Here is a 27,909-nt window from a genome sequence, read left to right on the forward strand (position 1 = left end):
TAATCAGAAGAGGAACCGATTCACCGCATGACCCCATCTGATGACCACCGATCAGTGACGTGGCCACCGGGCCGCGTCCTGCAAATCTATTTGCACCGTCACTATGCAGACTCCTGATTGTTAACGTAACGTGTGACAATAAATAATAGCAGCAGATGTAGGGATGAAAACAGTGGGGGGAGGTTTTCTTATAAAATACCTTCAGCGTCATCCTCCGTTAACAATTCCTCTGTTGCTAAAATAGTACAAATATTAAAGTGCAGCTCCGCCCTAGATTAACATTGACTCTGGATCCTGAAAATATCAAAAATAGTAACTTCATTCATTTTTTTCTTTGCGATAGATTTCAATTTGGAAACCATCAGCAAGCTGCTGTTGATTGATCTGTCAGTGTTCATCTTCTGTGCTGCTATTTGATACTTTGAGGGCACACTGATATCCTGCTATAAATAGCTTCGGACCTATTTTCTTCCCTGCAAATACACAGCCCCCAACATTCCCAATCTTTCATATCCGACATCTTACTATAGGAAACTGTCAGCAAGCATGCATGCATATTAGTTTGTTGGCCAATCATTTCTGGGGGCGTTTATGTTTTGCCCCCAACCACACCCCATGTGCCTCCCAAGAGCTTCCAACCCCAATTTGGAACACCCATTTTTGGGGGGTTTACATAAAAAATAACCAACTTTTGGCCCCTCCTGAGAATGTCCCAGACCCACCCCAGTGCATCCACTTTTGGGCTAAGATTTACTTAAACTCTGTCCCTTTTTGTCCCATGAGTACTAAGAAATCTGGGACATCTGGAGACAATGCCAGGATTTATGACGTTTACACCCCACTCTTCCTCTGACCCACCTTGTAAGACAGTTATCAACTGCATTTTACCTACTTGTTTACGGTCTCCATCCGATTAGTGAAACCTCCACATAGCCACCGTACAAGCCATCCACAGCTGGACAACATTGTTCATTAAATGACTAAGGTCCAAAATAGAGACACATAACAAGATCAATGGATCTGCCAATGCAGCTTGCTGATGGTTTCCTGGTAGCAAAAAGATCACTTTTTCTACTCTGCAAACTGTAGAAACATATTGAAAAATAAAATATAAATAGCAAAAGATATAGACCAATAAGGGGCCAATGTGGGTCAGAGGAGGAGCTTCACTTCCAAAATTAAAACGTATGATTATTACAGGCGAGTCAAACTCAAGGGGCAACGAGAGCTTTATTAAAAAAAGAAAAACCCTCATACTCCGGGTACCCAAAAATGCCCCGGAGAACACTTTCCTTACATCTTAAGAGGTTGATATGGTGGGAGACAACCTGGGCAAAATGTGTGAGGAATTGTAACTAGTGATTAGTGAACGTGGTTGGATAAGGTGTTATCTGAGCATGCTCGAGCCCTAAATATGTTCGAAATATATTTGAGTTCCCGCAGATCCATGTCTCGCGGCTGTTCGACAGACGCAACACATGTAGGGATTTCCTGTTTGTTAGGCAATGTGTCGAACATCCGTGAGACGTGCAGCCGCCGGGACTCAAACATACTATTCGAGCACTACAAATCACTCGGTTGGCACCTGAGCATGCTCATATAACGCCTTACGTTCGCTCATCATTAATTGTAACACAAAGTATATTAGAAAGTTAAAAATTCAGACATATTTAGAAAAAAAAAAGGATCACCCCTTTGAAACCTTACGATGAAGAATACTACACGCCTTGGTGGTGGACCTAATTTGGGACTATGATAGAACTGTCGTAATGTGAAGGACAAATCTCAGACACCTTCACTTTAGAATAAGGGGGTAAAAGATCCAATCTATTACAGTAGCCCCTCGAAAACCTCCGTAAGTTTGACCCGCCTGGTTTCCTGGAATTTACATTCTATGTCATCATGAAGAAGATTTTCGTTACATTTTTGTTGGTTTACGGTGTCTATTCGATCACATTTGGGCACTTTTTTTTTTTAATAACAATTGGCACTTCATGTTTCCTGTTTCGTCTTTAGGCACAATGTGACAGCGTCAGCTTGGTCAGTCCTTCTCTGTGCATTTTGTACAGCAGTTTGAACTCTGCAGGAAGCTGGTGCGATTCCTGCCATTTTGTAGTGAATTTTGTTCCTTTTTTGTCATAGTAATGATACGGAAGATCCTTCCCTGTATTAGGATCCCAACCGAACGGCCAGAACCCGTACAAGTGTATTTCATCACAGATGGAAGAGGCCAGCGTGTACATGAGAATGCCGGTGCTCAACCTCTTGGGAGATAAGTGTTTGTTTTTCCAATATCTGTAAAAAAAAAACAGAAAAATTAAATATATTTATATATATATATATATATATATATATATATATATATATATATTATATATATGTGTGTAAATTAACATATTTGGATTTAAAACAAAGCATTTTTTATATCACAATCTTTATTTTTTTTTAAATTGTAATCTTGCAATTTTTACATCTGCCACTCTTAAGAGAGCATTTTCAACAATTTTCTTATCAACAGAGGCAGGATTACAGTGATAGGTAACTCCCCTACTCCCCCTCCCTTCACAATGACTTTCACACACGCTGATTAGAAGCTTCAATACAATGTACATGTGTTGTTTCCTGAAACAATAGTAATTTTGAGTCTAAAAAAGCCCCAGTGGCCAGTGTGAAAAGCACAAAGTTTCTAATTTTTATTTGCAACAAAGTCTGTGATATAGAAACAAAAAATTGGCAATAAAATACATTACACAAAACATGAATTAAACATAAAGTCATTTTCTGATGACGGCTTCCCTTCAATGTCTGATATGAATTTGTTCTATTTGGGACCTACTAATATCATAGTGTGGATATCACAAATGTCCATTTATTCTTTGGAAGACTTAGGGTATGTTTCCACGGTAAGGAAACGCTGCTTGTTTGACGCTGTGCAGCGCTGCAGCGTCAAACAAGCAGTGTCCAGATGTTCCAGCATAGTGGAGGGGATTTGATGAAATCCCGTCTCCACTATGCGTGGAAACCCACACGCGGCGGCCCTGCGACTCCGGACATGCTGCGCGTCTTTTCAGATCGCAGCATGTCCGTACACCTTGCGGGGACGCAGCGTCCCCGCAAGGCATATCACAGGGCCCTATGGGAGAGCGCAATCATCCCGGATGTGAAGAGTTAACACATCAGGCATGATCGCGTCCCATTAAGGGGGCGGGGCTTAGCGCCGAGCGGCTTCGCCGCTGCGGCGATACCGCCGCCCATCCGTATCGTGGAGACATACCCTTAGCATGACTATACAGTGGCATGTAAAAGTTTGTGAAGCCCTGGTTATAATTACTGTTATTGTGAACAGTTAAAAGGAATATGTCACCCCAAAATTGACAGGCGTAGTTTATCTGCCCCATTGAGGGCAGAGCAAAGTACTGCAGTGCGCAGGCGCCGAGCCTCTCTGACCTTTCACGGCACCTGCGCACTGCAGTACTTTGCTCTGTCCTCAACAGGTCAGACACAGTACGCCTGCACAGGAGCCGCGGCAGGAAGAAATGAAGAGGACAACATCATATGAAGATGGGAGGCGCTGGACCCGGAGCACGACGCCCATCGGACCGGACCGCATGGGGACCGCCCCTGGGTGAGTATAATCTAACTTGTTTTTCTTATCTTTCAGGTTACATCGGAGGCTTATCTACAGCATTACAGAATGCTGTAGATAAGCCCCTGATGGCAGTGGCTGCAGCTTATAGGCAAATTTTTGGGGTGACAGGTTCCCTTTAAGCAAGTTAAAAATGAAATGAGCTCTAAAAGGGCTAAAGTTACAGATGACACATTTCCCTTGTATTTTAAGTTATATACACTGCTCAAAAAAATAAAGGGAACACTTAAACAACAGAATATAACTCCAAGTAAATCAAACTTCTGTGAAATCAAACTGTCCACTTAGGAAGCAACACTGATTGACAATCAATTTCACATGCTGATGTGCAAATGGAATAGACAACAGATGGAAATTATTGGCAATTATCAAGACACCCTCAATAAAGGAGTGATTCTGCAGGTGGGGACCACATCTCAGTACCAATGCTTTCTAGCTGATGTTTTGGTCACTTTTGAATGTTGGTTGCGCTTTCACACTCATGGTAGCATGAGATGGACTCTACAACCCACACAAGTGGCTCAGGTAGTGCAGCTCATCCAGGATGGTACATCAATGCGAGCTGTGGCAAGAAGGTTTGCTGCGTCTGTCAACGTAGTGTTCAAAGGCTGGAGGTGCTACCAGGAGACAGGCCAGTGCACCAGGAGATGTGGAGGGGGATGTAGGAGGGCAACAACCCAGCAGCAGGACCGCTACCTCAGCCTTTGTGCAAGGAGAAACAGGAGGAGCACTGCCAAAGCCCTGCAAAATGACCTCCAGCAGGCCATAAATGTGCATGTGTCTGCACAAACGGTGAGAAACTGACTCCATGAGTTGTTTCCTAAAAAAAACTCCAAACTGGCCGATGTGATTTATAAGACTCATACTCATCAAAAATGTTAGAATTGCAAGATTTCTATTTTTTTAATTTGTAAGTAAATATTTAAGAATTTTTTAAAAATACATTAAACTAAAAAAAACTAATTTAAATACTAGGTGAATTTCCAGTGCTAGCTTCCCTTTAAATTTACATTTGTTGCAGGCCATAATCTAGCTTTATGCAGTTTCCACTGTCTGTCCCCCAGCTATCCTATTCCACATTACTGGTCTGGCCAGTGAGACCCCTCACAATGGTCGATATCACATTTCACAGCCAGCATCACCCACCGTTTGCCAATCTCCGTTAGGGGCTCTTCCAACTGTGGCAACGAAGACTCAATAAAGGTCGGGCAATGAAATTAAGATCCGCTATGTGAGAAGACTATAAAACCCTAATGGATGGATGCTCGTAATAAAAGCTGGCAAATCAGATTTGGTCGGGTTACAGATCTTGATGAAATGCCAAATCATATTTAAAGTCTGCAGCAAGAATCTGACAATGGGAAAAACCGAGGACGAGGAAATAATGTGAGATTATTAATGTGTCACATAGAGGTTTGTCAGTGGCGTCAGCCTTTATTGCCGAGCTCACAAAATCTCCCGCAGCCAATAACAGCTTGCAATCAGGAGGAAACATACTACGTCTGGATGGGGATTTGTTGTTTATTAAATATAAACCCACAGTACACAGCAAAACGATGGTTTAGAGGGGATGTGTTATCAGAAAATAATATATTGTTAAAATCAGGTTTTTATGCTAAATATATATTTTTTAAAATATTTGATGATTTTTATTTTTTATACCACTATGTGTATTATAAAAAAAAAACCCTCACAATTATTACACTTGCTACAAGGTCTAATATTAGACTTCTACTTCTTATTGTTCACATTAGCAGCAATAGACTGACTCAGTCCCTATTTGTTTGCATAGAAGTATACCTCCCAACCAGCCCAGATAAAGGGGACAGTCCCGAATTGGGGAAAATGTCCGTTGTTCAAACAAAAGCTCTGTCCCAAGCTATGTAATGTTTTCTCCATGCAGGCCGGCATCGTTCTGTGTCCTGTACATTCATTGATTAACTTGTTTAACTTTAATGTCACCCATAAACTGTACAATTCAATTGAAAAATAAATTGAAATCTTTTGTTGTAAAAGAAAAATAAAGAACTTAAATAATAAAATTGCATAAATATACACATCCTTATACTAATATTTTGTTGGTGTGCCCTTTGAATTTATGACAGCATTCAGTCTTTATGGGTAGCAATCTATCAGCACATCTAGAATTGTCAATTTTTCCCCACTTCTCCTTGAAGTAGCACTCCAAATCTGTCAAGTTGTGAGGGCATCTTATGATTACAGCGCCCTCTTCAGGTCACGGACACATTTTCAATAGGATTCAGGTTTAGGTTCTGGCTGGGCCAGTCCAAAACTTTGACCTTCTTCTGACAAAGCCATTCTTTTGTTGATTTGAAGGTATGCTTAGGGTCATTGTCATACAGGAATATGAAATTCATCTTCAGCTTTTTAGCAGAGGCCTGAAGATTTTGTTGCAGAACTGACTGATATTTGGAACTGTACATAATTCCCTGCACATTGACTTTGACTAAAGCCCTAGTTTTAGCAGCCAAAAAACAGCCACAAAGCATAATGCTGCCTCCACCATGCTTCACTGTGGGTATAGTGTTGTTTTGGTGATGTGCAGTCGTTTTATTCAACTTTATGCAACCAATATCTTGCTAAACTTGTATTCTATTGCCCGTTACAATTCTTATAATCAAAAGAAGTGATGTTAAAAACTGTGTAAACCTCTGCGCAGAATTATTTTTTTCTGTTCAGTTCCTTGCTAAATTGTTTCTGAGAGTCCCTTATGTAGCCAAGTGTTCTGCAAACTGCTACACATCTGTTGGAGCTCCTGTTCGATTTTGATGGCTCACTCTCTTCTATCCCTCATTTCTTTCAGTGTTGGAGATAGCAGTAAATCTTAACCCCTTCACGCCGCAGCCCTTTTTCGTTTTTGCGTTTCTGTTTTTCCCTCCCCTTCTTCCCAGAGCCATAACTTTTTTTTATTTTTCAGTCAATACGGCCATGTGAGGGCTTGTTTTTTTGCAGGGACAAGTTGTACTTTTGAACGACACCATTGGTTTTACCATATCGTGTACAACAAAACGGGAAAAAAATTCCAAGTGCTGTGAAATTGCAAAGAAAAGTGCAATTCCACAATTGTTTTTTGGGATTTTTTTTATAATGTTCACCGAATGCTAAAAGTGACCTGCCATTATGATTCTCCAGATCATTACGAGTTCGTAGATACCACACATGTCTAGGTTGTTTTTTATTTAAATGGTGAAAAAAATCCAGTTTGTTAAAAAAAAAAGTCATCATTTTCCGAGACCCGTAACGTCTCCATCTTTCATGATCTGGGGTTGGGTGAGGGCTTATTGTTTTGCGCGCCAAGCTGACATTTTTATTGATACATTTTGTTGCAGATGCGATCTTTTGATCGTTCGTTATTGCATGTTAATGCAATGTTGCGGCAACCCAAAAAACGTAATTACTTTTGTTTTTCGCTACGCCATTTACTGATCGGATTAATTTTTTTTTATATTGATAGATCGGTGATACCAAATATGTATTTTTTTTATTGTTTTATTGTAAATGGGGGAATGGGGGGTGATTTGAACTTTTATATTTTTTTCAGTTTTTGAATATTTTTAAAAACATTTTTTTTACTTTTTGCATGCTTCAATAATCTCCATTGGAGACTAGAAGCTGCAGTTGTCTGATTGCCTCTGCTACACACAGGCGATGATCAGATCGCCTGTGTGTAGCAGAAATGCTCACTTGCTATGAACGCCGACCGCTGGGTGGCGCTCATAGCAATCCAGCAATGACAACCACAGGGGTCTCCTGCAGACCCCGGGTTGTCATGCCAGACCATGTCACCATGTGACACAGGCGCCAATGGGCGGGATTAGTGATGCCTTACCGGCATTTAACGGGTTAACAGCCGCGGGTGGATTGAGATTCCACCTGCAGCTGTTAGGGGCACATGTTCAAAACAGCTGACATGTGCCAGGAAAAATGTGGGCTCAGCGAGGAAGCACACATCAAAGGGAGGGGCACGACATGCGCAGTACATGAATGGCACATGTCGTGAAAGGGTTAAAAATGGAAAAATTTGTAAATATCTATAGTCTCGGGGAAGGCATAGAAAACAGACTGTAGAAAATTAAAAAAAGCTCATAAAGAGTAAATATATGCAGGATAGAAGCTGTGCTGAAATGTGAGCTAATAAAGACGCAGTAAGCTGGATATACCTTGACCTTATATCCAGCCTATTATACTGGGCAAGATACAAAGAACTCACATCCAGTCTGGTTTATTTGGAGGGACACACAGTGCTCACATCCAGCCTATATTACTGGGAGAGACACACAGACCTCACATCTAGCCTATATTACTGGGAGAGACACACAGACCTCACATCCAGCCTATATTACTGGGAGAGACACACAGACCTCACATCCAGCCTATATTACTGGGAGAGACACACAGACCTCACATCCAGACTATATTACTGGGAGAGACACACAGACCTCACATCCAGACTATATTACTGGGAGAGACACACAGACCTCACATCCAGACTATATTACTGGGAGAGACACACAGACCTCACATCCAGTCTATATTACTGGGAGAGACACACAGACCTCACATCCAGCCTATATTACTGGGAGAGACACAGAGCTTACATCCAGCCTATATTACAGGGAGGAACACACAGACCTCACATCCAGCCTATATTACAGGGAGAGACACACAGACCTCACATGCTGCCTATATTACTGGGAGAGACACAGAGCTCAAATCCAGCCTATATTACTGGGAGAGACACAGAGTTCACATCCAGCCTATATTACTAGGAGAGACACATACAGCTCAAATCCAGCCTATATTAGTGGGAGAGACACATAGAGCTCACATCCAGCCTGTATTACTGGGAGAGACACACAGACCTCACATCCAGCCTATATTACTGGGAGAGACACACAGACTTCACATCCAGCCTATACTACTGGGAGAGGCACACATACCTCACATCCAGCCTATATTACTGGGAGAGACATCCAGACCTCACATCCAGCCTATATTACTAGGAGAGACACACAGACCTCACATCCAGACTATATTACTGGAGAGACACATAGACCTCACATCCAGCCTATATTAGTGGGAGAGACACACAGAGCTCACTTCCAGCCTGTATTACTGGGAGAGACACACAGTGCTCACATCCAGCCTGTATTACTGGGAGAGACACACAGTGCTCACATCCAGCCTATATTACTGGGAGAGGCACACAGACCTCACATCCAGACTATATTACTGGGAGAGACACACAGACCTCACATCCAGACTATATTACTGGGAGAGGCACACAGACCTCACATCCAGACTATATTACTGGGAGAGACACACAGACCTCACATCCAGACTATATTACTGGGAGAGACACACAGACCTCACATCCAGACTATATTACTGGGAGAGAAACACAGACCTCACATCCAGACTATATTACTGGGAGAGACACACATACCTCACATCCAGCCTATATTACTGGGAGAGACACAGAGCTTACATCCAGCCTATATTACAGGGAGGAACACACAGAGCTCACATCCAGCCTATATTACAGGGAGAGACACACAGACCTCACATGCTGCCTATATTACTGGGAGACACACACAGAGCTCACATCCAGCCTATATTACTGGGAGAGACACAGAGCTCACATCCAGCCTATATTACTAGGAGAGACACATACAGCTCAAATCTAGCCTATATTAGTGGGAGAGACACACAGAGCTCACATCCAGCCTGTATTACTGGGAGAGACACACAGACCTCACATCCAGTCTATATTACTGGGAGAGACACACAGACTTCACATCCAGCCTATACTACTGGGAGAGGCACACATACCTCACATCCAGCCTATATTACTGGGAGAGACATCCAGACCTCACATCCAGCCTATATTACTAGGAGAGACACACAGACCTCATATCCAGACTATATTACTGGGAGAGACACATAGACCTCACATCCAGCCTATATTAGTGGGAGAGACACACAGAGCTCACATCCAGCCTGTATTACTGGGAGAGACACACAGTGCTCACATCCAGCCTATATTACTGGGAGAGGCACACAGACCTCACATCCAGACTATATTACTGGGAGAGACACCCAGACCTCACATCCAGTCTATATTACTGGGAGAGACACACATACCTCACATCCAGCCTATATTACTGGGAGAGACACAGAGCTTACATTCAGCCTATATTACAGGGAGGAACACACAGAGCTCACATCCAGCCTATATTACAGGGAGAGACACACAGACCTCACATGCTGCCTATATTACTGGGAGACACACACAGAGCTCACATCCAGCCTATATTACTGGGAGAGACACAGAGCTCACATCCAGCCTATATTACTAGGAGAGACACATACAGCTCAAATCCAGCCTATATTAGTGGGAGAGACACACAGAGCTCACATCCAGCCTGTATTACTGGGAGAGACACACAGACCTCACATCCAGCCTATATTACTGGGAGAGACACACAGACTTCACATCCAGCCTATACTACTGGGAGAGGCACACATACCTCACATCCAGCCTATATTACTGGGAGAGACATCCAGACCTCACATCCAGCCTATATTACTAGGAGAGACACACAGACCTCATATCCAGACTATATTACTGGGAGAGACACATAGACCTCACATCCAGCCTATATTAGTGGGAGAGACACACAGAGCTCACATCCAGCCTGTATTACTGGGAGAGACACACAGTGCTCACATCCAGCCTATATTACTGGGAGAGGCACACAGACCTCACATCCAGACTATATTACTGGGAGAGACACACAGACCTCACATCCAGTCTATATTACTGGGAGAGACACACATACCTCACATCCAGCCTATATTACTGGGAGAGACACAGAGCTTACATCCAGCCTATATTACAGGGAGGAACACACAGAGCTCACATCCCGCCTATATTACAGGGAGAGACACACAGACCTCACATGCTGCCTATATTACTGGGAGACACACACAGAGCTCACATCCAGTCTATATTACTGGGAGAGACACAGAGCTCACATCCAGCCTATATTACTAGGAGAGACACATACAGCTCAAATCCAGCCTATATTAGTGGGAGAGACACACAGAGCTCACATCCAGCCTGTATTACTGGGAGAGACACACAGACCTCACATCCAGCCTATATTACTGGGAGAGGCACACATACCTCACATCCAGCCTATATTACTGGGAGAGACATCCAGACCTCACATCCAGCCTATATTACTAGGAGAGACACACAGACCTCACATCCAGACTATATTACTGGGAGAGACACATAGACCTCACATCCAGCCTATATTACTGGGAGAGACACATAGACCTCACATCCAGCCTATATTACTAGGAGAGACACACAGACCTCACATCCAGCCTATATTACTGGGAGAGACACACAGACCTCACATCCAGCCTGTATTACTGGGAGAGACACAGAGACCTCACATCCAGCCTATATTACTGGGAGAGACACGACTGACAGTAAAAAATCTGGAACTTGGATTAGGCTGCAAAAAGGAATTATGAACATTTTTGAAAGAATGAAGATCACAGACTGAAAGTTAATGCATTTTTATTAACTTAAAGAGAACCTGTCTCCCCCCCCCAGGCGTTTGTAACTAAAATAGCCACCTTGTGCAGCCCTAATGCTGCATTCTGACAAGGTGGCTCTTTTGGTTCTGGTCCCTGCCAACGCTGCAATAATCGCTTTTATAATGTGCCCCTCATACCTTGAAATCGCCATGTCTTTCCCCCCAAACACACGCACCAGAGCCGTCACTCTGGGCTTGTGCGCGCCGGGCGCCGCCTCCTCTTCCTTCATTAGCATCCCCGCCGCCTGCGCTGTAAGTTCGAAGGGCAGCGCAACTGCGGTGTGCTGTGGTGTGTCTGTGTTGGGGGGAAAGACCTGCCCCCCTGGCGATTTCAAGGAATGAGGGGCACATTATAAAAGCGATTATTGCAGCGTTGGCAGGGACCAGAACTAAAAGAGCCACCTTGTCAGAATGCAGCATTGGGGCTGCACAAGGTGGCTCTTTCAGTTACAAACGCCTGGGGGGGGGGGGACAGGTTCCCTTTAAAGGGAACCTGTCACTTTATTAATGCTGCCCAACAATGGGCAGCATGAATCAGAGCTTGGCTCCATGGTTGTAGTCAGGTACATCTTTCTTTGAAACGTTCTGGTGTTTCAGAGAATTTAGCTTGAAGTGCAGCTCCAGATGATTAACTAGTGTCTTGCTATGTACACACGTGAAATAAACCTGTAAATCAACTGCAGAGGTGCGAGAAGAAGCGTCCCGGACTAGTCTTGTATTTGCCTATTGTCATTAAAAACATACAAGTCTATAAAAGAGAAATAATGTGTTTGTTCTGTTTACATTGTAACTATACTTTTTATGTTTTCTTTTTAAAAATCCCTGGGGTAGCCATATTGGATGGACTTTATTTCTGTAGAGTCTGTATAGACAATACAGCAGTTTGTGTGGGTTTTTTTTTTATGGCAATTGACATGAATGGGATTCAATTGACAGCAAACTGCTACAGATTATAACAGTCCCCTATTTACAAATGCCTTCAGCAAAGTACAATAGAGATGTCACTATATCTTCCTATCACTAATGATAATGGGATGACTCTGCTCATTCAACCCCAGTCTAAACAGCAAAGCCAACAACAACTGAGCTAAAGAAAACAGAAGGTGTCTCCTATAGTTAAAACTGCAATCTTCAGAGTGAATTTTTTTAAATGCTCTGGACACAGGTAGAAAAAATTTCCTTAGCATCTGGTGGGATAATTTTAGTATGACATACAAAAATATTTTTTTAAAATGTTTACACTTGGTGCAAGAACTTTTTTGATGATATGTATTATAGTATTTTTACAGCTAGTCTGATTCCATGAAAAGGGAAAAAAAAGTTAGAATATATTTTTGGGACAATTATTAAAATGGGAAACCTACCCAATCACTGGTCCAATCTATTGAGCAATTGTTTTCATGCAATGCACGCTTGACCAACCCTACACTAAGAACTGGGACCCATCATCCTCTCGATCAGTGGAGGTCCCAGCAGTTGGACTCTTATGAATTACGTTTTTATGGCATTTTAAGAACTGGCCTTTGATAGGATCACTGGTCCCTATAATAAAGGGCTAGAATTCAGACAGTCTCTTACCTGTTGACATGCTGCATGATATTTCCAGGCCAAGCCAACTGGACTTTAAGCTGTTCCCGATGTTCAACGAAAAAGTCGACCAGTGTTCTGGTGACTGTTGCCGAAGTATGAAAGAAAAATGCCGGAATCCACAATATGGCCCCATCCAGCTTTTTCAAATGTAAGAAAAAATTGTTCCGATCTTGAATGGTCAATAAGTTGTTGTAATATTTTTCCAGGATGCTGGGGTTGAACGTAGTCAGGTTAGTTTTCCTCCCCACATCTTTATGAAAAGCCTCAGTCGGAGCAAAGTTGCAACGAAAGACAAAATCAGCGCTGTCTATTTCCGCCCCACACTGACTTTCCGTGAGGATACCACTGTTTCCTATCACGGCACAAATGTTATAGTGTTTGTTGAGAATGGGCGACACGTCTGGAAGAAGCGCTCGGAAGTTATTGCTTATAGAAAATACGTATTTATGACTGGAGTAGTCGTAATGCATCAGCTGACCAGTTCGTACACTGTTCTTGGTCAGGGAAAAATTTCTGATGACGTCCACATTCTGCAGAATTTCTCTCCTTAGAAAGCAAAAAGAAAAAACAAAATTAAGAAAACTAAACATAATTTTCCCTAGTATTTCATAAAATATCAGGACTTACAGGAGTGTCTCAACATAACCCTTGGACCAAAGCTGGATTGCTGATTGACTGGTCCCGTCTGGTCTCACCAACCACCAATGATCAATTACAGTTGTCAATATTTGAGACTTTGTTCTCACTGCTTCTATAATATGGCATGGATTGTCAGAGTGTGGTTTGACATTTATCATTTTTCTTACGAATATTCCTAGTAAACTACCCTTACGTTAAGGCCATTATGGTGAAGATCATATATGAAGCCAGCATAATCAAGACCAGACCCCTCAAACGTTTCTAGACTTCAGAAATTAGACCCCAAACCTGACTCCAAAATTCAGACTTCATTCAGATCAGAAACCCCCATACCACATTGAATAATTTAGACCCAAGATCAGATCCCACAATTCAGACACAGAGCCAGAACTTATAGTTTAGACTCCAGATAAGACACCATGATTTGGACCCCACCATGTTTTCATTTTATATATGTTGACCACTAATAGGGAAATGGGGCATTATGTAATTAGGAATAGTGGTCTTGATTGGTTGTCGTCTAATTCCCGAACTTACCTCTGGCGAGCGAATGCTGTCCGGTTGAACACCCACTTGGCTGGTTTTTCTTGTAGTTCTTGCGTCAAAGAATTTGTTATTGGAACAAATGACGGGTCCAAAAACTTCATCGCAAACTGGGACCTAGCAGTACAAAACAAAATTATCATTACTTGATGTAAAATATAAGGAGTATTAACCCTTTTATAAATCAAATGTTCTTGGATTGTCCTAGTCATTCACTCTTGTTGGTTTCCAGAAAACATGGCAGCCATGACAACTCTTATCACACGTACAAGAGTATCAAAGTGATCAAGAGACTCAACTTAAGGCTCTTGCGTACCACAGCCGAATGTTTAACAGGTCCCCAACTATTCTGTGTAATTTTAGTTGCTGGTGTTTTTATATGTTACAGGGTCATTGGGAATCCCTCATCTCCTGGGTCTAGATGCAACTTCTACCTCTGCACCCTTTGTTGTTTCACACTAGGAAGTGATGCTGGAATCAATAATCTATGCAGGTTTTATAATTTAGCATTATATCACCCCCTTATGTAGACCTGTAACTGCTGTGAGGCCCAAAGTGTCTTCTCCATTGACGTAAGAAAATCGTGACCATGCAAAAAGGAAGATATAGTTCTCAAGAGTCTTCAAGAACCGCCGCACCTATGAATGAACTACCAGATTGTTGCATATGCCTGCTACCAACTTCACCAACATTGGAATACTAGTTTTTGTACTCAAAATGTTGCCAGTTTGAGTCCTGACACGGCCCATCATCAGGTCACGTTTACGTACTGTCGGCAGTCTTGACCTATAATGAAGGGGTCAGGGATGTGGCACACAATGACTGAAAGAAGAGGACCTGAAGCAGGGCCGGCTCCAGGTTTTTGAGGGCCCCAGGCGAAAGAGTCTCACTGGGCCCCCCCTTTAACACATACCACAATTCATGAATCACAGATACAGCAGAGAAATATAGGTATAGTCCAATGCCAGAATTCACTTCTTACATGAGTGATAGTTATTGTAAATTCTACAATACCATACAGCAGAGGGGCTTTATATAAGTCAACCCCTTATATGCCAATTTTTGTGGAAAACTTTTTAGGCTATGTGCACATGTTGCAGAATTGCTGCGGAAATTTCCACGGCAATTCCGCAACTCCTGCTGCGGGTATATCGCATGCGGAATTTGCATGCGTTTTCCCGCTAAACACTAGCGTTTTACAAGCGTAATTAGCTTGCGGAATGCTAGCGTTTTACAAGCGATCTGTAGCATCGCTTGGAAAACTGATTGACAGGTTGGTCACACTTGTCAAACATTGTTTGACATAGTATGAAAATAGAATAGATTACGCAGCACTCACCAGCACCGTGGTCAGCAGTCTTCTTTATTGCAACATGGAAAAATACAGCTTCACGGCACGGGGGAGTCTACAAGGTGAGGAGTGTGTGAGGCGTGTGTGAGTTCTCATGAACTGCAGCCTTGGAAAAGTTCCCACGCTCGAGTTCATATGAGTTCATCCACCAGAGGGCGCCTCACCGCAACTCAATGTAAGTACAGATCACTCAGATTTCCTTTCATTACCCGGGGGATTACAGACACGAGCAGTGCTTTAGCGCAGCTCCTGCCTGTAAATTGAGTTAACCCCTTCAGATGGATTACCTCGTGGGACGTGACGGTTCATCTGAGGGTATGTATCTTGTGCGTTTATTATTTTGCCAAGCGAGGGTTTTCAAATGGATTGAGAGAGCAATAAAATATTAAAACAACCGGTGTGTTTATTTCATTAAAATACTTTTTAATAATGTGTGTGTGCGTTTTATTAACCATTTCATACAATTGGATTAATAATGGATAGGTGTCATAATTGACGCCTCTCCATTATTAATCTGGCTTAATGTCACCTTACAATAGCAAGGTGACATTAACCCTTCATTACCCCATATCCCACCGCTACACGGGAGTGGGAAGAGAGTGGCCAAGTGCCAGAACAGGCGCATCTTCCAGATGTGCATATTCTGGGGTGGCTGGGGGCAGATGTTTGTAGCCAGGGGGGGCCAATAACCATGGACCCTCTCTAGGCTATTAATATCTGCCCTCAGTCACTGGCTTTACCACTCTGGCGGAGAAAATTGCGCGGGAGCTACAGCGCCCAAATTTTGCACATACACACTACTAACATTAGTAGTGTGGAATATGCAAAAAAAAAGGGATATGAGATGGTTTACTGTATGTAATCATGTCTCATATCATGTCGGGTTTGGGAAGGAGAAATGAAAAGCCGGCAATTGAATTACCGGCTTTTGACATATATCGCGCTGAATGAAATATAAATACAGAATATATATATATGTGTCTCAATGACATATATATATATATATATATATATATATATATATATATATATATATACTGTATATATGTTTTACCGAACATTTGAGCACATAAATCCATTAGATGTCGGTTTTGCAAGCCTGCGAGAAAATATCGCAGTACGGATGCCATACGGAGGATGCCATGCGCAAAATACGCTGACACACCCTGCCTACGGATCACTATTTTGGGAACATTCCTCCGTATTACGGCCGTATTACGGCCGTAAAAAACGGACCGTATTGTCTTACGCTGAGTGTGACGCCGGCCTAACGGCTGGGAGGTCTTTGCCTGGGGTCCCGTGTTTTGTCCACCACTGATTATATTCCTACTTGCTAAATTTTGACCTCAGTCACCCTAGAGGATTATATATTTATAATGGCAAATTTCAAAAGTAATCATGCCCCTCTTCGGAAGCCGCGCTCCACCACCATTATTCCAATTTTTGCAATTGCAGTTCATCAAAAGTGTCTACTATGTGGCATTTAAAGTGTAACCGTCATTTTAATTTTTATTTAATAAATCAATAGTATGGAAATAAGCAATTTTGTAATATATTTTGTCAGAGATCTGCCTGATTCTCCTCCTGAAATGATCTTTCATTCTTAAAATTCTCAATTCACGGGTAAAATGTGTCTTCGGCGACTGCAGACTTTCCCATTACTGAGATAGAAGATGATAGTTCGTTCTATGAAACTTGCAGCAGAACATCAGGGTCTGCTTGTAGCTCCTCTCCATCTCCATAAAACATTATAAGCACCAACTGTCATCTTCTATCCCAGCAACGGGAAAATCTATTCACTGAATACAAATTTTATCCCTGAATTGAGAGTATAAGATCAGTTCAGGACTCAGGAGGAGAAAGGAGCAGATTTCTCTGATAACATATATTACAAAGCTGGAGTAGCAATGTTTTTTTTTTTGAGGGTTTGCATCACTTCATGTAAAGACCATGCCGACAACTGTAAACATTTGGTTCTCTTTTTATTGTGAAGCAAACAAATAGGACAAAATAACTGAAAACTTCAGTGTGAATAACTATTCACCCCCTAAAGTCAGTACTTTGTAGAGCCTCCGTAGGTGGCAATTACAGCTGCATTATGCTTTGGATAAATCTCTGACCTTTCCACATCTTGCCACTGGGATTTTTGCCAATTCATCAAGGCATAACTGCTCCAACTCCTTCAGTTTAGATGCTTTCCTCTGATAAACAGCAATCTTCAAGTCTGACCACAGATTCTCAATTAAGGATTAAAGTCTGAGCTTTGACAAGGCATCATCAAAACATTTACACGTTTCCCCTTAGCCCAATTGACTGTTGCTTTTGAAAGTATGCTTTGCGTCATTGTCTTGTTGGAAGGTGAACCTCCGTCTCAGTCTCAAATCACTGACAGCCTGAAACAGGTGTTGCTCAAGAATATCCCCGTATTTTGCACCATCCATCTTCCCCTCAACTCAGACCATTTTCCCTGTCCCTGCTGCCGGAAAACATCCCCACAGCATGATGCTGCCACCATGTTTCACTGTGGGGATGGTGTTCTTGGGATGATGAGCTTTGTTGATTTGGCGCCAGACATAGCGTTTACATTAGCAGCTAAAAAGTTCAAGCTTGGTCTCATCTGACCACAGCAAGTTCCTACATACCGTACATTTTGGGAGTCTCCCACATGTCTTTTGGCAAACTCAAAACAAGCCATACAATTTTTGTGTATAAGTAAAGGCTATTTTTTCTCCGCACTCTTCCATAAAGTCCACCTCTATGAAGTGTACGGTTTATTGTGGTCGTATGGACAGATACTCCAGTCTCTGCTTGGGAACTCTGCAGCTGCTTCAGGACTACCTTTGGTTTTTGTACTACTTCTCTGATTATTGCCCTCCTTGCCCAGGCTGAGAGTTTTGGTGGGCTGCCCTCTCTTGGCAGGTTTGTTGTGGTACAATGTTCTTTCCCTTTGATGATAATGGATTTGATGGTGCTCTGTTGTGAACTATACTTTTTGGCTCCCTCTTGTGGTTACTAGCGGTATGGCTCTTGGATTTTCTTTCCCCAGGTTGGTAGTCACCTGGTTCGTTAGACCCTGGGTGTTCCTATTTAAACTTCCTGGATTCTTAGTCCATTGCCTGGCATCAATGTAATCAGTCCTTGTCTGGTTGCTCCTGTCTACTGGTCCTGATTTTTGCAAGATAAGCTAAGTCCTGCTTTCTTATTTTTGTTCATTTGCATTGTTCTGTTTTTTGTCCAGCTTGTTCATAATGTGATTCCTGATTTTGCTGGAAGCTCTAAGGGGGCTGATATTCTCCCCCCACACCGTTAGTCGGTGCGGGGGTTCTTGGATATTCAGCGTGGATATTTTTGTAGGGTTTTTCGCTGACCGCATAAGTCCGCTTTCTATATTTCTGCTATTATATAGTGGGCCTCTCTTTGCTGAATCTAGTTCATACTTACGTTTGTCCTTTCTTCTTACCTCACCGTTATTATTTGTTGGGGGCGTGTCTTTACTTTGGGGTACCTTTCTCTTGAGGCAAGTGAGGTCTGATTTTCTCTGAAAGGGTTAGTTAGTTCTCCGGCTGGCGCGAGACGTCTAGAACCAACGTAGGTACGTTCCCCGGCTGCTATTAGTTGTGGGCTAGGATCAGGTATGCGGTCAGCTCAGTTACCACCTCCCTATGAGCTGGTTTTTTATGTTTGCAGACTTTGCTGAAAACCCTGAGATCCTCTACCATTGGGATCATAACAGAATGCCAGGCCGAGTGAATAGTTAATGCATTGCAGAAGTGGGATTAAAAGAAAAGAAGGTCTGAGTTTTTTTTTTTTTCTTCTTCCCCTTTATCTCTGAGTGGCTTGAAGCTCTGCTGCAGACATGAATGTTCAGACTCTGATTACTAGTGTGGATCAGCTTGCTGCACGTGTGCAGGGCATTCAGGATTTTGTTATTAGCAGTCCTATGTCAGAGCCTAAGATACCTATTCCTGAGCTGTTCTCTGGAGATCGATTTAAATTTAGGAATTTTAGGAATAATTGTAAATTGTTTCTATCTTTGAGACATCGTTCGTCTGGAGACTCAGCTCAGCAAGTTAAAATTGTTATCTCCTTCTTGCGGGGCGACCCTCAGGATTGGGCTTTTTCATTGGCGCCAGGAGATCCGGCATTGGCAAATATTGATGCGTTTTTTCTGGCGCTCGGATTGCTTTATGAGGAGCCCAATCTTGAAATTCAGGCAGAGAAGGCTTTGCTGGCTATCTCTCAGGGCCAGGATGAAGCTGAAGTGTATTGCCAAAAATTTCGGAAATGGTCCGTGCTTACTCAGTGGAATGAGTGCGCTCTGGCCGCAAATTTCAGAAATGGCCTTTCTGAAACCATTAAGAATGTGATGGTGGGCTTCCCCATTCCAACAAGTCTGAATGATTCTATGACACTGGCCATTCAGATTGATCGGCGTTTGCGGGAGCGCAAATCCGCTAATCCTCTGGCGGTGTTGTCTGAACAGACACCGGACTTAATGCAATGTGATAGAATTCAGACTAGAACCGAACGGCAAAATCATAGACGTCAGAATGGGTTGTGTTTTTACTGTGGTGATTCTACACATGTTATATCAGCATGCTCTAAATGCCTAACAAAGTTTGTTAGTCCTGTCGCCATTGGTAACTTGCAGCCTAAATTTATTTTGTCTGTGACTTTAATTTGTTCATTGTCTTCCTACCCTGTTATGGCGTTTGTGGATTCAGGTGCTGCCCTGAGTCTTATGGACTTGTCGTTTGCCAAGCGCTGTGGTTTTGTCCTGGAGCCTTTAGAAAATCCTATTCCTCTTAGAGGAATTGACGCTACGCCATTGGCGGAGAATAAACCGCAGTATTGGACACAAGTGACCATGTGCATGACTCCTGAACATCGGGAGGTGATTCGTTTTCTTGTTCTGCATAAGATGCATGATTTGGTCGTGTTGGGTCTGCCATGGTTACAGGCCCATAATCCAGTTTTGGATTGGAGGGCTATGTCTGTGTCAAGTTGGGGTTGTCAGGGAATTCATTGCGATTCCCCGTCGGTGTCTATTGCTTCCTCCACTCCTTCAGAAGTTCCTGAGTATTTGTTTGACTATCAGGATGTATTCAGTGAGTCCAGGTCCAGTGCTCTTCCTCCTCATAGGGACTGTGACTGCGCTATAGATTTGATTCCTGGTAGTAAGTTTCCTAAGGGACGATTATTTAATCTGTCGGTACCTGAGCATGCCGCGATGCGTTCTTATATAAAGGAGTCTTTGGAGAAAGGACATATTCGTCCATCCTCTTCCCCTCTTGGTGCGGGATTCTTTTTTGTGGCCAAGAAAGACGGGTCTTTGAGACCTTGTATAGACTATCGGCTTCTGAATAAAATCACGGTTAAATTTCAATATCCTTTGCCACTATTGTCGGACTTGTTTGCTCGGATTAAGGGTGCCTGTTGGTTCACCAAGATAGATCTTCGTGGTGCGTACAACCTTGTGCGCATTAAGCAGGGAGATGAATGGAGAACTGCATTTAATACGCCCGAAGGTCATTTTGAGTACTTGGTGATGCCTTTTGGGCTCTCTAATGCCCCTTCAGTGTTTCAGTCCTTTATGCATGACATCTTCCGGAAGTATCTAGATAAATTTGTGATTGTTTATCTGGATGACATTTTAGTTTTTTCTGATGATTGGGATTCTCATGTAAAGCAGGTCAGGATGGTGTTTCAGGTTTTGCGCGATCATGCTTTGTTTGTGAAGGGCTCAAAGTGTCTCTTTGGAGTGCAGAAGGTTTCCTTTTTGGGTTTTATTTTTTCCCCTTCTACTGTGGAGATGGACCCAGTCAAGGTCCGAGCTATTCATGATTGGACTCAACCCACGTCTGTTAAGAGTCTTCAGAAGTTTTTGGGTTTTGCTAATTTCTACCGTCGTTTTATTGCTAACTTTTCTAGCGTTGTTAAACCTCTGACGGATATGACCAAGAAAGGTTCTGATGTTGCTAATTGGGCTCCTGCGGCCGTGGAGGCCTTTCGGGAGCTGAAGCGCCGGTTTACTTCGGCGCCTGTTCTGTGCCAGCCTGATGTCTCACTTCCCTTTCAGGTTGAAGTAGACGCTTCTGAGATCGGTGCAGGGGCTGTTTTGTCGCAGAGAGGCTCTGGTTGCTCTGTGATGAGACCATGTGCTTTCTTTTCCATGAAGTTTTCGCCTGCTGAGCGGAACTATGATGTTGGTAATCGGGAGTTGTTGGCCATGAAGTGGGCATTTGAGGAGTGGCGTCATTGGCTCGAGGGAGCTAAGCATCGTGTGGTGGTCTTGACTGATCACAAAAATCTGATGTATCTCGAGTCTGCTAAACGCCTGAACCCTAGACAGGCTCGTTGGTCATTGTTTTTCTCCCGTTTTGACTTTGTGGTCTCATACCTGCCTGGTTCGAAAAATGTGAAGGCTGATGCTCTCTCTAGGAGCTTTGTGCCTGACTCTCCTGGAGTCTCAGAGCCGGCTGGTATTCTTAAAGAGGGAGTAATCTTGTCGGCCATTTCTCCTGATTTGCGACGTGTGTTGCAGAGATTTCAGGCTGGTAGACCTGACCCTTGTCCACCTGACAGACTGTTTGTTCCTGATAAATGGACCAGCAGAGTTATTTCCGAGGTTCATTCCTCGGTGTTGGCAGGGCATCCTGGGATTTTTGGTACCAGAGATTTGGTGGCTAGGTCCTTTTGGTGGCCTTCCTTGTCACGCGATGTGCGTTCTTTTGTGCAGTCCTGTGGGACTTGTGCTCGGGCTAAGCCTTGCTGTTCTCGTGCCAGCGGGTTGCTTTTGCCCTTGCCCGTCCCGAAGAGGCCTTGGACACACATTTCCATGGATTTCATTTCAGATCTTCCAGTGTCTCAGGGAATGTCTGTCATCTGGGTGGTGTGTGATCGTTTTTCCAAGATGGTCCATTTGGTGCCCTTGCCTAAGTTGCCGTCCTCTTCTGATCTGGTTCCTTTGTTTTTTCAGAATGTGGTTCTTTTGCACGGCATTCCTGAGAATATCGTGTCTCACAGAGGATCCCAGTTTGTGTCCAGATTCTGGTGATCTTTTTGTGCTAAGATGGGCATTGATCTGTCGTTCTCGTCTGCCTTTCATCCTCAGACTAATGGCCAAACGGAGCGAACTAATCAGACGCTGGAGGCTTATTTGAGATGTTTTGTTTCTGCGGATCAGGATGATTGGGTGACCTTCTTGCCATTGGCTGAGTTTGCCCTCAATAATCGGGCTAGTTCCGCTACTCTGTTTTCGCCTTTTTTTCTGCAACTCTGGTTTTCATCCTCGTTTCTCCTCAGGTCATGTTGAGCCTTCTAACTGTCCTGGGGTGGATTCCGTGGTTGATAGGTTGCAGCGGACTTGGAATCATGTGGTGGACAACTTGAAGTTGTCACAGGAGAAGGCTCAGCGTTTTGCCAACCGCCGCCGCGGTGTGGGTCCCCAACTTCGTGTTGGGGATTTGGTTTGGTTGCCTTCTCGGTATGTCCCTCTGAAGGTTTCCTCTCCTAAGTTTAAGCCTCACTTTATTGGTCCTTATAGAATATTGGAGGTCCTTAATCCGGTGTCTTTTCGTTTGGATCTTCCTGTGTCGTTTGCCATTCACAATGTGTTCCATAGGTCTTTGTTGCGGCGGTACATTGTGCCTGTGGTTCCTGCTGTTGACCCTCCTGCTCCGGTCTTGGTTGAGGGCGAGTTGGAGTACGTGGTGGAGAAGATCTTAGATTCTCATCTCTCTAGACTGAGGCTTCCGTATCTGGTCAAATGGAAGGGCTATGGTCAGGAGGATAATTCCTGGGTGGTCGCTTCTGATGTTCATGCGGCCGATTTGGTTCGTGCCTTTCACGCTGCCCATCCTGATCGCCCTGGTGGTCGTAGTGAGGGTTCGGTGACCCCTCCTTAAAGGGGGGGTACTGTTGTGAACTATACTTTTTGGCTCCCTCTTGTGGTCACTAGCGGTATGGCTCTTGGATTTTCTTTCCCCAGGTTGGTAGTCACCTGGTTCGTTAGACCCTGGGTGTTCCTATTTAAACTTCCTGGATTCTTAGTCCATTGCCTGGCATCAATGTAATCAGTCCTTGTCTGGTTGCTCCTGTCTACTGGTCCTGATTTTTGCAAGATAAGCTAAGTCCTGCTTTCTTATTTTTGTTCATTTGCATTGTTCTGTTTTTTGTCCAGCTTGTTCATAATGTGATTCCTGATTTTGCTGGAAGCTCTAAGGGGGCTGATATTCTCCCCCCACACCGTTAGTCGGTGCGGGGGTTCTTGGATATTCAGCGTGGATATTTTTGTAGGGTTTTTCGCTGACCGCATAAGTCCGCTTTCTATATTTCTGCTATTATATAGTGGGCCTCTCTTTGCTGAATCTAGTTCATACTTACGTTTGTCCTTTCTTCTTACCTCACCGTTATTATTTGTTGGGGGCGTGTCTTTACTTTGGGGTACCTTTCTCTTGAGGCAAGTGAGGTCTGATTTTCTCTGAAAGGGTTAGTTAGTTCTCCGGCTGGCACGAGACGTCTAGAACCAATGTAGGTACGTTCCCCGGCTGCTATTAGTTGTGGGCTAGGATCAGGTATGCGGTCAGCTCAGTTACCACCTCCCTATGAGCTGGTTTTTTATGTTTGCAGACTTTGCTGAAAACCCTGAGATCCTCTACCATTGGGATCATAACAGTGCTCCGGGGAGATCAGAGTTTGAGAGATTTTTTTTATAACCCAACCCTGACTTGTACTTCTCAATAACTTTGTCCCTGACTTGTTTGGAGATGTCCTTCAAGGTGTTTGGTTAGTGGTGTGTTGTGAACTCTGTTTCCGGGCTCCCTCCTGTGGTCATGAGTGGTACTGTGTGAGTTCTCTCTTTGGGCTCCTCCTGGTGGCTCTTTTTGTTATTTTGCAGGTTTCTGGCAGGATCAGCTGTCTCGTCATCTGCTAGTTAGGTTTCCTATTTAATCCACCTGGTCCTTCATTCCTTGCCTGTTGCCGTTGTATTCAGTGCTATTCTGATTGCTCCTGTCTACATCCGTTATCAGTCTCTCCAAGAGAAGCTAAGTTCTGTTTGCTTATTTTTGCTCATCTGTGTTCAAGATGTTTCCTAGTATATGATGAGTTTTTGTCCAGCTTGCTAATATGTGATTTTCCTGCTTGCTGGTGCTCTGGGGTGCTGAGTTGCTCCCCCCACATCGTTAGTTGGTGTGGGGGTTCTCGCATTCTCTGCGTGGATATTTTTGCATAGGGTTTTTTACTGACCGCACAGATCCCTTGCTATTTTCTGCTATCTAGCGTTAGCGGGCCTCATTTGCTTAACCTGTTTCATCTCTGCGTTTGTCTTTTCCTCTTAACTCACCGTTATTATTTGTGGGGGGCTTCTATATCTCTGGGGATTTCTCTGAGGCAAGTGAGGTCTTTACTTTCTCTTTAGGGGTAGTCAGTTTCTCAGGCCATGAAGAGACATCTAGGATTTCAGGAAACGTTCCACGGCTGCCTATAGTGTGTGCGGTTAGGATCAGGTTTGCGGTTAGTCCAGTTACCACATCCCCAGAGCTCGTCCTATTATTTTCTACTTAGCTGGTTAGATTTGTGATCCTAAGCCACTAGGTGCCTCTTGCTAATGGTGTTGCAGCTTCTGTCGCCTTTCAGAAATGGTAAAGTGTGTATAGTGAAAGACTATCTGACTCTTAGATTGCGCACAGGGGACATCCTGTCACTAAGCATGGGACTTATGAAGGTAATTACTTGCGCCAAATTTTTTAGGGGACTCATAGTAGAAGGAGTGAATACATATGCATATGCCAATTTTTAGCTATTTGATCATGTAAATTTAATGTTTGTCTACTGTGTATATTTAGACTATTTAGTGCTGATGCATCACACACAAAATGGATAACAAAAATATTTAAAGACAGGTTTTAATGCAACAAAATAGGCAAAAAGCCAAGTAGGGGAATATGTTTGCAATCCACTGTGTCTTCATGTTGACTATTGATTATCAAATGTAAATGACGATTACTCTTTAAGGCTTCTTGGCTGGATGCAAAATAAGCTATCTAAGGATCTGTCAACGGGCTCGCTCTAACTTGCAGGTTTGTAAGGGCCCATATAAACACGCCAACCATGACAAGGACTATTAAATATTTGTATTACAGGCCTAAGAATTAAGGGGCACATTGTTGCTAACTACCTGTCTGTTTTGCCCAGCGCCAATCTCTGTCGGCACAGATCGGTCACAGACTACCACTCATGGCAATTCAGCAACTTCCACTGATATCACATTGGGAGAACAGTGACTTCTCTTCGGCTTTTGTCTGTTAAAGGAGGGGTGACTACTGACATCATGCTGACTGCGGGGAGCTGGCTGTCAATCAGCAGCATGATGTTGGTAGTCCCGTCCTGTTGACAGAGCAGCCTAGAAGAAGAAGAGCTGCTCTGTTGACTTGCAGCAGCTGAATTGCCCCCAGGAGCGGTAGGTGACCGATCCGAGCCAATGCCAGGTGCTTGACTCTGTTATCAACTACCTGCATTTTAGTTTTTAGGTCCATAGTAAATAATTAAATAATCCTGAACCACCCATTTAAATAAATGCTAAATGGCTATATAAACGTTGGTCGGTAGTTGTTTGTTGACCTGTTTAAATAGGCTAACCAGAAACCTAAATGTGCAGAATGAATGTTCATACAATTGTTCTGTGCACATAGAATATAATTTTATCAACAACACATATCTTATTTTCAACTGACGATGTATTGCCGATAACAATGTTTTCATACCTGAATAATCGACTTACTGACAAACAACTGTTTGCCTCAGTGTTTAAAAAAAGCAAATAATAGGCGAATGAGTTTTCTAATGAGTGCTCATCTCCCATTATCAGCTTGTCTAAATGGGCCCTTAAATGGGTTGTCCACTAGTAGGACAAGACCTTCTTAAGTATATTTCCCAATGTTAGATGAAAACACCATATACTCTCCTCCCACTAACTGGCTCAATGGCTCAAGTGGTATAACAATGCCACTTGAGCCTCGGAAGACCCAGCTCCAATATTGTTGGGTTGGCACCAATACAGAAGGTGAGTACGGTATATGTGTTTTTTAATTTACATTTGGGAATATAGTATTTAAGAAAGTGTTATCCTAGTAGTAGACAACTCTTCTAACTCCTTTGTGTTTTTCTGAACCCCTCTGTGCTGACTTATGACCACAGCTGGGCCGAACTTTGATAATGTCATAAATCAGCTAAGCAAAGCTCAGAAAAGTAAGTGAAATGTAAGATTAAATAGATAGAAAAGGACATAGAGAAATGTGAAATATCCTCTATAACAAGTGTGGGGAAACTACAGCATGACCTGCGGTTGAGCCTCTACAGTAGAAGTCTACAATGGCCCCTGATTCATCCCAATGGTGTAATAACCTGAGGCACTGTGATAAGCTGATGATAATTTGGTGGCATGGCTTGCAGTTGTGGCACCACTGGCATGGATGGCATGGCTCTCCTCCAGCTGTGTCCTGACAATGGCTTGTGTTACTCAGAGGCTCGCCAGTTGTTTAGCTTAATCTGCTCAAACCAGAGGATTTATATGATCCATGTGAGTGGAATTGCAGTCTCGCTGCTGGTAAGTGCTCGCATTTAATCTAAACAGGAGCAGCTGCTGCCAAATGTCAGATTACAAGCATTATAACAGTGTGTTCTCTATAAAGGACTACAATGAGAAACGGGGGAGGGGGGAGCGGAGGCTGCAGACCCGGGACACATCCACTCCGCACCTCTCTCCGATCTGCAAAAGCTGCCATCCTGATGCAGCAAAAACCATAGAGCCATCATTTCTAATACTGTGGAGTATGGCGTACATCTCCGGAAATGAAAATATTGGATAAGGAAATGCTCATGTCGTAGGTATCGGCACCAAACAGGAGATGGAGGCTCAGACACATGGGGCAAGATGTGCCAAGGGTTGTCGGATGGAATTACTGGTTACATGCCATAGTGCCAGTCTCATAGATATACGATAGTGCCAGTTGCAGTTATGCCATAGTGCCGGTCTCATAGTCATCCCATAGTGCCAGTTTCATAGCCATGCCACAGTGCCAGTCACAGTTATGCCATAGTACAAGTCTCATAGTTATTCCACAGTGCCAGTCTCATAGTCATGCCATAATGCCAGTCTCATAGTTATGCCATAGTGACGGTCTCATAGTCATGCCATAGTACCAGTCTCATAGTCATGCCATAGTGCTAGTCTCATAGTTATGCCATAGTGTCGCTCTCATAGTAATGCCATAGTACCAGTCTCATATTCATGCCATAGTGCCAGTCTCATAGTTATGCCATAGTGCCGGTCTCATAGTAATGCCATAGTGCCAGTCTCATATTCATGCCATAGTGCCAGTCTCATAGCTATGCCATAGTGCCGGTCTCATAGTCATGCCATAGTGCCAGTCTCATAGTCATGCCATAGTGCTAGTCTCATACTTATGCTATAGTGTTGGTCCCATAGTCATGCCATACTGCCA

The 27,909-nt window shown here is 43.3% G+C and overlaps 1 protein-coding gene across 1 annotated transcript in view; it reads right to left on the reverse strand.

Annotated features, from left to right (window-relative positions):
- Nucleotides 1-342: 342 nt before the first annotated feature.
- The window catches only part of ST8SIA3 (ST8 alpha-N-acetyl-neuraminide alpha-2,8-sialyltransferase 3), a 43,446-nt gene continuing 15,879 nt past the window's right edge, over nucleotides 343-27,909 (reverse strand). Inside the window, exons 2-4 of the mRNA XM_077282532.1 lie at nucleotides 14,047-14,169; nucleotides 12,859-13,416; nucleotides 343-2,295 (exon numbers count right to left, since the gene is read on the reverse strand). Of these exons, the coding sequence (XP_077138647.1) occupies nucleotides 2,013-2,295; nucleotides 12,859-13,416; nucleotides 14,047-14,169 (964 nt within the window). The 3' untranslated portion in view covers nucleotides 343-2,012. The remainder of the gene's footprint in view (nucleotides 2,296-12,858; nucleotides 13,417-14,046; nucleotides 14,170-27,909) is intronic.

This window comes from Ranitomeya variabilis, chromosome 1, assembly GCF_051348905.1.
Source record: "Ranitomeya variabilis isolate aRanVar5 chromosome 1, aRanVar5.hap1, whole genome shotgun sequence".
Classification (NCBI taxonomy): domain Eukaryota; kingdom Metazoa; phylum Chordata; class Amphibia; order Anura; family Dendrobatidae; genus Ranitomeya; species Ranitomeya variabilis.